Source organism: Schistocerca piceifrons, chromosome 3 (genome assembly GCF_021461385.2).
Source record: "Schistocerca piceifrons isolate TAMUIC-IGC-003096 chromosome 3, iqSchPice1.1, whole genome shotgun sequence".
NCBI classification, from domain to species: domain Eukaryota; kingdom Metazoa; phylum Arthropoda; class Insecta; order Orthoptera; family Acrididae; genus Schistocerca; species Schistocerca piceifrons.
Window position 1 is genome coordinate 422,319,257 of NC_060140.1, and position 12,228 is coordinate 422,331,484.

Below are 12,228 nucleotides of genomic sequence, written 5' to 3' on the forward strand. Positions count from 1 at the left end.
TCTGGATGAATCATCAGGAACCGAAAAGTTTCTTGGATAACGGTCATACAGCCCGGAAGACTCACCAGTAAATAAGACATCCGGTCATGAAAGCCTTCGATATTTGATCGGCAAGTATTGTCGGAGGTATTAGCTGAAGCGCGGCCTGAATCAGTGAGAACGCCCCTGGTCGAGGAACAAGCCCAGCATTCCGTAGCTACAGCGCGGATTGGCTAAGAAGCCTAAAAGAACAAACTTTGAGAGTACTCTGAACTTGTCGCAGACCTACATCGAGGAAAGAAGACAGTCCAATGGAACCTCGACAATAAGTTCTATCAGAAGTTCTAGTTCAGCATTTAAAACAGGCGAAAATAATTTTGCGGCGCCAGCTTTTTTGTAATAACTGATCAGCAGATGCGGCTCTCAAAGTGATTTAAATCAATCTGCAGTTATTGTTAATCAACAGTTCTGTGCAAGATGCACGTGTTGACGGCTGTAGGAAGCACTAACCCAAGAAACGGACTTCACTTGGCTTATTTGAGGGGCGATAATCGTATTGTTTCCAAGCATACTGAAGTGTTTGATTTTATTGTGACTTCCTAACCTTCACATCTTTGAACTGATATCCCAGGCTCTTCTTCTTTTCTGAAATTGCGGAGGAATTTGGGAAGAGCGACCTGGATGTTAACAGGAGACTGATAGCGTTGTATGTTGCCATTCCAGTGTTCGAATCCTAGAATATATCTGATTGTTACTGTATGGCCACAGGACAGTGATACTGCGTATCATACATGTGATTTTCCTACCTGGTCTCACTGGTCAATGTGTAGCTCGCGTCCGTTACCAAAAGCTAATGAGCTAAAGTAAATGTGTAGAAATTTGATCTGAGTCTGTGATCAACTGTCCTTCATCAACAGTAGTGAAATTATACGTCGCACAGAAGAATCAATGTGTCGCAAAAATTTGAAGTGTGCATATTGCTCCAAGGACGCCCTTTCAAGATTACGAACACTTACTGAAAGGAATAATATTGTTACCAACTTAAACAATAAATATTGTAGTAAGATAGATGTTGACTGGTAACAAATACCTTAATAAAGACGTATACCTTTATAATAGATGTTGATATCAGAATCCTCGCTGGTGATGGGTGGTGCTGAAGGATCTTCATCGTAGGCAATTCCTCGGCCAAGCAAGGTTGAAACCACGAACGCTTCGTCAATTCGCCACGTGGGCTCCACCTGGTAATAAATAAGAGAGCCTTTCAGCTATCAGTGGCACAACCAGAGGCAGAGTAAAATGGATATTCAAATGTTCAGATGGCTCTAAGCACTAGGGGACTTAACATCTGAGGTCATCAATCCCCTAGACTTAGAACTAATTAAACCTAACTAACCTAAGGATATTACACACATCCATGCCCGAGGCAGGATTCGAACCTGCAACCGTAGCAGTAGCGCGGTTCCGGACTGAAGCGCCTAGAACCCCTCAGCCACAGCGGCCTGCAAAATGGATATTATCTACGCAGTTAAAGTATTTGTATTATGTTAATCGACTCTTTCCTTTTGTATTGCTTCCTTGATAGCACTGTGACAATATAAAATGAAAATTACATTCGATCTCTCAGACAGTACTGGTACTGGGACAAGAGCGCTTACAATTTGTGAAGTTTATATGGCACGAGCATTTTTCAGCGTGAATCACATCATAATAAGTAAATTAGAATGTTATGCCTCAGACGTAGCAGCAAAACAGATAATGTTTTTTAACAGGGAATACAACATGTCGCTACGTTCATCCAATACATTAAACCATCAACAATCATTCGTGGTGTCTCCCAAGGTTGTATAATAGGCCCATTGCTCTTTCTTGTGCATATTAGAGGGTTGTAAGACAAGGTGCTATGTATATTTTGTTTGCAGATAAATATTGAGATAAACAGCAAGTAAAATTCAGTTTTAAAGAGATTATGATGATGACGTTTAGTCTGTGGGGCGCTCAACTGCGCAATCATCGGCGCCCGTACAAAGTCCCAATTTTTTTTTCACAGTCTAATTTTTACATAGTCCAATCTAGTCACTGTCACGAATGATGATGATGAAATGATGAGGGCAAGTCAAATACCTAGTTTTAAAAAGAGCTACTAACGAAAATCTATAGCACCTTGTTAAATGATTATGGGATATTCAGTGTAATTAAACTTTAAAAATTTCATTACGCACGGTGCTGAACATGGCAGATGCATCAAATAAAAGAATGTTGGTTGACAGCGTTAAATTATCGAGATTACAGATTGATGAGTTCAGCTGGGAGTAGCATTTAAGAGAGCTGCTAAATCGCACAAACAACTCCGTACTTGTAACGTAGACGTTATGTAGGTAAGTGATCTAAAATTTAAAAAGCTAGCACACTTTGCCTATTTTTATTCCATAATGTCTTGTATGTCACATTTTAGGGTAACTTTTCTAGTCAATTTAAAGTTTTTCGAATTAATTTTAATGTGGATTCAAAACCGGTCTGCTCAACTTGTTCAAGGAACTGAGTACACTAACCACAGATTCTCAGAGTATTTATTACTTCATGAAATTTTTTATGTATATTTCTCTTTTTTTCAACTAATAGTTCATTTCACGATTTCTACTCTTGGAATAAGAACAATCTGCATAAAAGCTTAAAGCCACTAAATCTCTTCCAGAACGGAAGGAAATTGTACATAGTCAGTAATTTCATTCTAGCATGCAACTCAAAGATTATTTTATGTAACTAAATAAAGTAGACGACGGTGGTAGGCAGCAACTGACATGTAGGCACCAACTGACCATGTCATACATCTTCTGTGCAGCACTTTCTGGCAACGCGTCTCATATCACCTCTCTATTCCATTAGCCTTGAAGTCTCCAAAAGCGCTGTCCAGGTGCCAAAACCTAACCCTTACCCGCTGAAATATCGCTGACGTGAACGGTCATATCTCGAAACTCATCAGACAGCCATTTGTTTCTTGCTATCAGTGACGTTTTCGAAAACATTATAGCACTATCTCCACTTCTATCAGTTTGATGCGCTTACCAAACAGGTAAATAGCTGCAATTTTGCACGACTGCCCAGAAGTTCGATGATTCTTGTAGCATTCACCACCAAGGGGTCATATACAGACCACGAAACACACAACGGCGGAACACTCTCTCTCAAGATGGTGTTAGGACTGGAATTCTTCTAATTATTATAAATTATATAGCTGTGGTATGCAATCAACATAAATGCTAACTTTATATACGCGACGTACACTTTCGTTTGAACATCCGATTATCGTCACAGAGACAAAGCAAAAGTAGTGTGTTAAGCCAAATGTCTCTTACTTGTGTTAAAAATACACATATCTGGAACTCAATTGCACTAAGTCGCAAGCACAAACGCCCTAGGAATCCCAGTCAGCCATCATTCTAAATAAAACAGAAATCTAGCTTTCTCAATGTACTAACACCCAAAATAGCCACTGAAAACAGTTTTCGCACAAGCGAAGGAATATCCCTCCGTTCACTATTAGAAGAACGTAAAGAACTGTTGTATAATGGCATGAGAAAGGAATTGGCAGAACTCCTGTTAATAGCACTCTTTTTACAGTACAGTATTGTTCAAGAAATTGTATCTACAAGTGGAGGCCAGGGAGTTGGGATCACAGATTTACTTCAAACTTTGTACACCTTAACAGGCCATTAAAACAACGTAATGTGCAAGTAGTAAAGTACACTACTCTGGCAATGCCGAGAAAATCGTAAGAGACGTTTTACGCGTCAATTCTGTGGCTGCTATATCTGTGAGTAGGCATCGCACGTTAGCGTTCATGGTGGTCAGATGGCTATTGTTCGAGCTTCCTAAGACAAACTTGTCTGAGGTAACGCTTTGACTCTCGCTCATACTACTACATCTACATCTAGATCATACTCCGCAAGCCACCTAATGGTGTGTGGCGGAGGGTACTTTCGGTACCACTATCTGATCCCTCCAACCCTGTTCCACTCGCGAATAGTGCGTGGGAAGAATGACTGTCGGTAAGCCTCTGTATTGACTCTAATTTCTTGAATTTTCTCCTCATGGTCAATACGCGAGATGTATGTGGGGGAAAGTAATATGTTGTTCGACTCCTCCTGAAAAGTTCTGCCCCTAAATTTCAATAGTAAATCTGTCCGTGGTGCACAACGCCTTTCTTGTAACGTCTGCCAGTGGAATTTGTTTAGCATCTCTGTATCGCTCTCTCGCCAGCTAAACGACCCTGTGGCGAAACGTGCCGCTCTTCGTTGGATCTTCTCCATCTCCTCTATCAGGCCTACCACATAGGGATCCCAGGTAGATGAACAATACTCAAGAATCGGGCGAACAAGCGCCTTATAAGCCACTTCTTTCGTGGATGAGTTACATTTCCTTAAGATTCTTCCGATGAATTTGAGTCTGGTGTTTGCGTTACCCACTATCTGTTTTGTATGGTCATTCCACTTAAGGTCGCTCTGGATAGTTACGCCTAGATATTTTACGGCAAACGCTGTCTCCAGCTGTTTGTCTTCAATAGAGTAGCTATACAGTAGTGGATTCCTTTTCCTATGTATGCCCAATATGTTACATTTACTTACGTTCAGGGTCAACTGCCAGAGGCTGCACTATTCATCAATTCTCTGCAGGTCGTTCTGAAAAGTCTTACTATCTCCTGGCGTTGCTACTTTGGTATAAGCAACTGCATCGTCTGCGAATAGCCTTAAGAGCATCCGACGCTTTCTGCTAGATCATTTATATACATTGTGAACAGCAACGGTCCTATCACACTTCCCTGTGGTACTCCGGATATTACTTTTACATCTGCCGATTTAGTTCCGTTAAGAGCGACATGTTGAGTTCTGTCCGCAAGAAAGTCTTGAATCCAATCGCAGGTCTACTCCGATACTCCGTGAGCTCTTTTTTTTTTTTTTTCAGTAAACGGCAGTGCGGGACGGTGTCAAGTGCCTTACTGAAATCAAGGAACACGGCCTCAGCCTGAGCGCCGTTGTCCACTGCGCTGTGGATCTCATGGAGGAACAGTGCGAGATGAGTTTCGCAGGATCTCTGTTTTCGGAATCCATGTTGATTTTTATAGAGGAGCTGTTCATTTTCCAAGAACGTCATAATTCTTGAGCATAAAACATGTTCCATAATTCTACAACAGATTGGCGTCAACGATAATTGTATGGATCTGTCTTACGGTCTTTCTTAAAAACGGGAATGACCTGCGCTTTTTTCCAGTCGTTAGGTACGTTTCGTTGCTCAAGCGATCTACGATAAATTACTGCTAGAAGGGGAGCAAGTTCTTTCGGATAATCATTATAGAATCTTATAGGTATCTCATCTGGTCCTGAAGCCTTTCCACTACTGAGCGATTGTAGCTGCTTTCAATTCCGGGATCGGTTATCTCAATCTCTGCCCATTCGACGTTCACACGATGATTGAAAGGAGGGACAGTGTTACGATCTTCCGCGGTGAAACATCTTCGGAAGACCGAATTCAGTATTTCGGTCTTCTCTCTGTTTTCTTCCGTTTCGGTGCCGGTGTGGTCGCTGAGAGAATGAATAGATGATTTTGACCCACTTACTGATTTTACATACGACCAAAATCTCTTAGGGTTTTTACTCAGGTCGGTTGACAACCTCTTACTTTCGATATCGTTGCACGCTTCTCTCATTGCTCTCCTTACGCTCATTTTCGCTTCGTTCAGCTTTTGTTTGTCAGCTAGGTTTTTACTTCTCTTGAATTTGAGATGAAGTGCTTTTTCTTTACGCAATGCTTTTCTAACACGGCTATTAAACCATGGTGGATCATTCCCACACTATAAAACCTTACTCGGAACTTACTTGTATAGGGCATATTGAGCGATGCATTTGAATTTTTTCCATTTGTTCTCCACATGTTCGTGCTCATCACCGAATATTAGATGCTGACTGCTGCGATATTCTGAAATTTTTATCCTGTCACCCTTGCTGAGCAAATATATCTCCCTACCTTTCTAAACATTCCTTGTAGGAACCGTCGTCACAGATGCTGTCAAAGCCTTATGATCACTGATACCTTTCACTACGTCAACTGATTCGATAAATTCAGGTCTGTTTCTTGCCAGGAGGTCTAAGACGTTACGCTCACGAGTTGGTTCTCTATCTGCTCATGGTAATTTTCGGACAAAGCATCCAGAACAATGCCACACGATTCCCTATGGCATAACACTCCCAATCTATACCTGGCAAGTTGAAGTCACCGCTATTACAACGGCATTATCGGGAAAATTGCTAATGATATTCTACAAGCTCTGTCTGAAGCGTTCTACAACTACAGATCCTGACCCAGGTGGTCTATAAAAGCATCCGATCACCATTTTTGACCGTTCTTTGATACTCAATTTCACCCAGATTAATTCACATTCGGAATCCGTGATAACCCCGCTAGATTTTATCGAATTTTTTACTGCAATAAATACGCCGCCACCATTGGCGACTAACCTATCCTTATGATAAACATTCCAGTCTGAACGTAGGATTTCGTTGTCATTGACGTCTAACTTCAACCAGTTTTATGTTCCCAATACTATTTATGCGTTATAACCTTCAATAAGCGATACTAATTCTGGGACCATTCTTTGGATGCTCCTGCAGTTTACTAAAATCATTTTAATCTTTTCTATCTCTGATCTGCGAGGACCAAGATTCTCTGAGGTCACTGTGGCTGATTTAATAGGCAAATAGTGTTTGCTCCCAAGGAAGGGATCCTCTAACCTAAAAAAGCCCCATGTGCACGCCACACGTACTCCGCAACCCTAGCAGCCGCTTCCTGCGTGTAGAGCACACCTGAACTATTAAGGGGAACCCTACAGTTCTGCACCCGATAGCGGAGGTTGAGAAATTCGCATCCGTTACCGTTGCAGAGTCGTCTGAGCCTTTGGTTTAGACATTCCACTCTGCTCCATACCAGAGGACCGCTATCAATCATGAGTACAATGCTACAAATAGACTGCTTAGCCTGCACCCCGCGTGCGTTGCTAGTTGCCTTCACCAAATCAGCCAGCCGCCGAAAGGAGCCGAAGATGATCTCAGAACCCAAGCGGCAGGCGTCATCGTGCCGACATGTGCCACTATACGCAGCCGATTGCGCCCAGTGCGCTCGATAGCCGCCGGCAGCGCCTCCTCCACATCACGGGTGAGACCTCCCGGCAAATATACGGAATGCACACTGGAATTCTTTCTCGTCTTGCCTGCTATCTCCCTGAGGGTCTCCATCACCCACCTAACATTGGAGCTCCCAATGACTAGCCTACCCACCCTCTGTACTTGTCCGGACTGGGCAGGAAAATCGACCGCTGGCTCAACAGGAGAGGCATCCCGTGCTGGCTCAGTTATCATCAACACTGGGAAGCACCGCGTACCTGTTGCTAAGACGTAGGGAGCCAGCCGCACGGCCTGCCTCCTCTTTCGCCTTCCGCCCAGTGACACGCGAACCCACCACTGTCTGCCACCCACTCTGGAAGCCGCAGTGGCGTCCGGGCCTCCAGGGGATTCCAGTGACACCAAAGGTGTCGCAGGTCTCGTCGTTGGCGCCCCGACGTCACCTCTACTTCGAGCATTAGCTGGAAGCTTGTCGACGGTAGCCAACGCAGCTTCCAGCTGTTTACAGACAGTAGCCAACTCTCCTTGTGTCCGCTCATAACAAGCACAGACCTTAGCTATATCGTACTGTGTATAAAATAGATATGAGGTCTGAAATGGCGCTACTGAGTTTGAAAATATACCAAAGGAGAAAGTTTGTGTGCAGATTTCTCAATGAACTCTGAGACCGCAAGCTAATGAACAGAAATAAATTTCTCTACACGGAAAATTTACACTAGGAAGCCACCCTACACAAGGATATTCACAAGAGTTACGCAAGAACAAAATCTACGGTTAATTTTCTAACCACTAGTCTACACAGTTTACTTTGCAGAACCACGTGAATAAAAAACAAAGACAATGGTTTGTGGGGCAGTAACATTCCTGAAATGGATTGACGTATTCAGAGTCCCAACCTCAATCCTATCTGAAACCTCTGAGATGTGCATCGACTTCTTCTGGGTCCCAGGGTCCATCATCACTTTCTCCGATTTCCACTCTTGAGGAAGAATAAGGTCCCAGCGTCCATCATCACTTTCTCCGATTTGCACTCTTGAGGAAGAATAACCAACCATTCACCCACAGACATTTAGACAAATCATTGAAAGAGTCCCAACCACAGTCCCTGTCGTCATATTATTATCCACTGATAGGTGTCCGGATATTTTTCATCAGATAATGCATATTTTCATACATATTCAGTAAGGTCTGAGACATGCAAAACACGAAATATGCTACTTGTATTAATGTACGTATCACCGACATAAAGACACGCCTTTAGTTTTTCGCTGAGCAGAAACTGTAACATGAACCATTTTTGTTGTCAACTTACGACTGCAGAACCGAAGCTTTCGAAGAACGTGGCAAAACCTTCACTAAGCCAAAGCACGGACCACCAGTTGGGGCTGACCAGGTCGCCGAACCACTGATGAGACACCTCGTGCTGGATGACGGTCAGCACCTGTTCCTTAGCCGCCTCCGAGGTGTAGTTGTCCAGGGCCAGCAGGTACCCCTGTCTGTACAAATAATTTAATGGCTTTCAAGGCACCGCTGAGGCAAACGTAAAGTATGTGTGCTTGAAAACATGATGCTTAGGTACTAGGCATTTTTCATAGCCACATCACATACTGCGTACTGCTATGGGGCAGCACCTCTCAAGCAAAAAGAGTGTTGAAGTGGCAGAAGAAGGCAGGGAAATGTATAGCAGATCTTCAATAAACCGTGTGTCCTGTAGAACACTTTTCAAGAAAGTGAGTGTAACAACGACAGTCCCATCACTGTTCACTCTACACAAAAGAATATCAGGAGAGCTGCATATAAAGGCAATCATTTCGTTATTATAGTTCATATACAAAGAAATGGTTGACAAAGACGCATCATTGCTGTGTATAGCTTATTAAAAGTCTTCGGGAATGCTGTGTATAATTGGCTTACAATGATTATGAAAAAAAACCTCACGATTTAACTTCTACCAGTCATTGGAAATAAAAAAATATCGATCAAAGACTGAAATGCCATATTTTTATTTAATGAACGATTGCGGAATTTCCATTAAGACAATCATGTCTAGTTTTAGTTAACTTCTAGTCTTTGTTGCGTTTGTACACATATCAGTATCTTTTAATTTATCTCTATCTCTAATATTTTATAATATTATGGTTCAAATGGCTCTAAGCACTGTGGGACTTAACTGCTGAGGTCATCAGTCCCCTAGAACAAAGAACTACTTAAACCTAACTAACCTAAGGACATCACACACATCCATGCCCGAGGCAGGATTCGAACCTGCGACCGCAGTGGTCGCGCGGTTCCAGACTGCAGCGCCAAGAACCGCTCGGCTACTCCGCCGGCTACAATATTATGATGTGTTTTGTTGTGTATTATTACTTTTTACTGTCACAACATGAATAGCATGTCACATGCTCGATCATGGCAAAAAAAAATTCAATTTTTTTAAAAATTCTAACTTCGAGGCATGAGCAGTTGGACTGCTGTGGTAACACGTCGGTCGCTCATAGTTAAAAGCATACGAACAATAGCTTCACGAAATATGTAGTTCGCAGTAGAATCACAGTTACCTGTCTGAAGCTTGTCTCACTGAAGATAGCTCACTGCTTCCAACTAGAACTAAATAAGAATGACAGAACCGTTTCTCAACTAATCTGCGCAAGTAACTGAGTGATCTGTAAAGCTGAAAACGTAGTTTCACAAAATTTGTTCATAATCATATTACCACCACCATCAGTAAATAAAGATTCATTCAGTTCAAAAGCCGGCCGGGGTGGCCGAGCGGTTCTAGGCGCTACAGTCTGGAACCGCGCGACCGCTACGGTCGCAGGTTCGCATCCTGCCTCGGACATGGATGTGTGGGCTGTCCTTAGATTAGTTAGGTTTAAGTAGTTCTAAGCTCTAGGGGACTGATGAGCCATTTGAACCATTTTGAATTCAGTTCAAAAATTCGAATCACACAGATGACTTGTTGCCCATGACGGCAACACGTAGGTGTAAGTTATATTTTCGTGAAATGCACGAGCTAGTCAAAAAATTTTGATTCGCTATCAAAATTAAATGAACTGATAATCCTCTAGTACTCATGAAAGAGGACAACGCAATATCACCGGGTGTTTGGCCCTCGTCAATTATAAACCCCTGGAAAGTTTGCGGGCGGTAGCTATTACCATTAAACAGAGGGTGACTGATGAGTACAGAGTAATGGGGACTGGTGTCAAATATGTTTTTGCGTCAGTGTCTCTACATCAATCTCAAATAACAAAATTTATTTATAAGATGAAACTTCGACAGCTGGCTCATTGCAGTGGTAAAACTTACACGTACAACTGAAATTAATTTATGTGGCAGCAAAAATTAAACTACTTTAAACGTTAATTACAATTAATTTACAAGTTAACAAAACTTAAACTGCTCAACTCAAACGAATACCGAAGATAGGAAACAGGATTAATCCGCTGAACTACAGGCGCATATCGCTAAAGTCGATTTACTGTGAGACTTTAGAACACATACTGTGCTCGAATGCTATGGGTTACCTCGAAAAGAATGATTTATTGACAAATAGCCAACACGGGTTCAGAAAACATCGTTCTTGTGAAACTCAAATAGCTCTTTTTTCTCACAGAGTAATGAATGCTATCGAGAAGGGATGTCAAATTGATGCCGTGTTCTTAGATTTCCAAAAGGCTTTTGACACTGTTCCTCCCAAGCGACTTCTAATCAAATTGCGTACCTATGAAGTATTGCCTCAGTTGTGTGACTGGAATCGTGATTTCCTGTCAGAAAGGTTACAATTCATAGCAAGTCATCGAATAAAACAGTAATATCGGGCGTTCCCCAAGGAAGTGTTGTAGGTCCTCTGCTGTCGCTGTTCCTGATATACATAAACGGCTTAGCAGAGAATATGAGAAGCCCTCTTAGATTGTTTGCAGATGATGTTGTCTTTTAACGTCTTATAAAGTCATCAGATGATCAAAACAAATTGCAAAACGATTTAGAGAAAACATCTGTGTGGTGCGAAGAGTGGCAATTGACGCTAAATAATTAAAAGTGCGAAGTCATTCACATGAGTACTAAAACGAATTCGCTAAATTTCGGTTACAGGATAAAACACACAAATCTAAAGGATTTAAATTTAACTAAATACTCAGGGATTACATCTATGAGTAACTTAAATTGGAGCCAACACACAGATAATGTAGTGAAGAAAGCAAACCAAAGACTGCGATTTATTGATAGTAAACAGACTGTTTACACTTCGCTTGTACGCCCTCTTCTCGGGTATTGCTGTGCGGTGTGGGACCCGCATCAGATAGGATGGACGGAGGACATCGAGAAAGTTCAAAGAGCAGCTCGTTTGGTATTGTCGCGAAATAGGGCCGAGAGTGGCACGGACATTGTACGCGAATTGGGGTGGTAATCATTAAAACAAAGGCGTTTTTCTTACCGGCAGGATCTTCTCATGAAATTCGAATCACCAGCTATGTCTTCAGAGGATGATAATATTTTGTTGGCGACACTTACACACGGAGGAAAGATCATCATCATAAAAACAGAGATACCAGAGCAAGCACGGAAAGACTTAAGTGTTCGTTCTTTCAGCATGCTGTTCGAGAGTGGAACGGTAGAGAAATGCCTAGAAAGTGATTCCATGAACCCTCTGCTAGGCACTTCATTGTAGATTGCAGAATAATAATTTAAATGAGACTTAAATTTATGACTTTATTTTATTTGTTTCTATACATTTAGCAGAAGTTAATCAAAACGAATAAACCATACACGATATTCCAGTAAGTTCTTTAAATTTCAGGTGATGACAAGAAAATTGAATGTAAGGGAATTTGGAAAACAATCAAGGTCGACTTCTGGATGGTAGGTGGTTATATGTCAAGCTAGGAAAATCAAAGGCGGCGGTTCGGTCACTGCTCGTCGTAGGGTTTTTGTCTACGACTTATCAATCGTTTAAATTCTGTAGCTCTTTGATAATGTGAGAAATATCGCTTTGCACGGTGATTCGGAGTCCAGGTCGAACTGTAGGTCCCCTAACACTGGCTGGACAAGTCACTTCAAAGGGCGGAGAAAGGTG

General features: G+C 42.1%; 1 protein-coding gene across 1 annotated transcript in view; it reads right to left on the bottom strand.

Moving 5' to 3' along the window:
- The window catches only part of LOC124788710 (aminopeptidase N-like), a 69,175-nt gene that overhangs the window by 21,344 nt on the left and 35,603 nt on the right, over positions 1 to 12,228 (bottom strand). Inside the window, exons 5-6 of the mRNA XM_047255990.1 lie at positions 8,464 to 8,647; positions 1,088 to 1,220 (exon numbers count right to left, since the gene is read on the bottom strand). Coding sequence (XP_047111946.1) covers positions 1,088 to 1,220; positions 8,464 to 8,647 — 317 coding nt within the window. The remainder of the gene's footprint in view (positions 1 to 1,087; positions 1,221 to 8,463; positions 8,648 to 12,228) is intronic.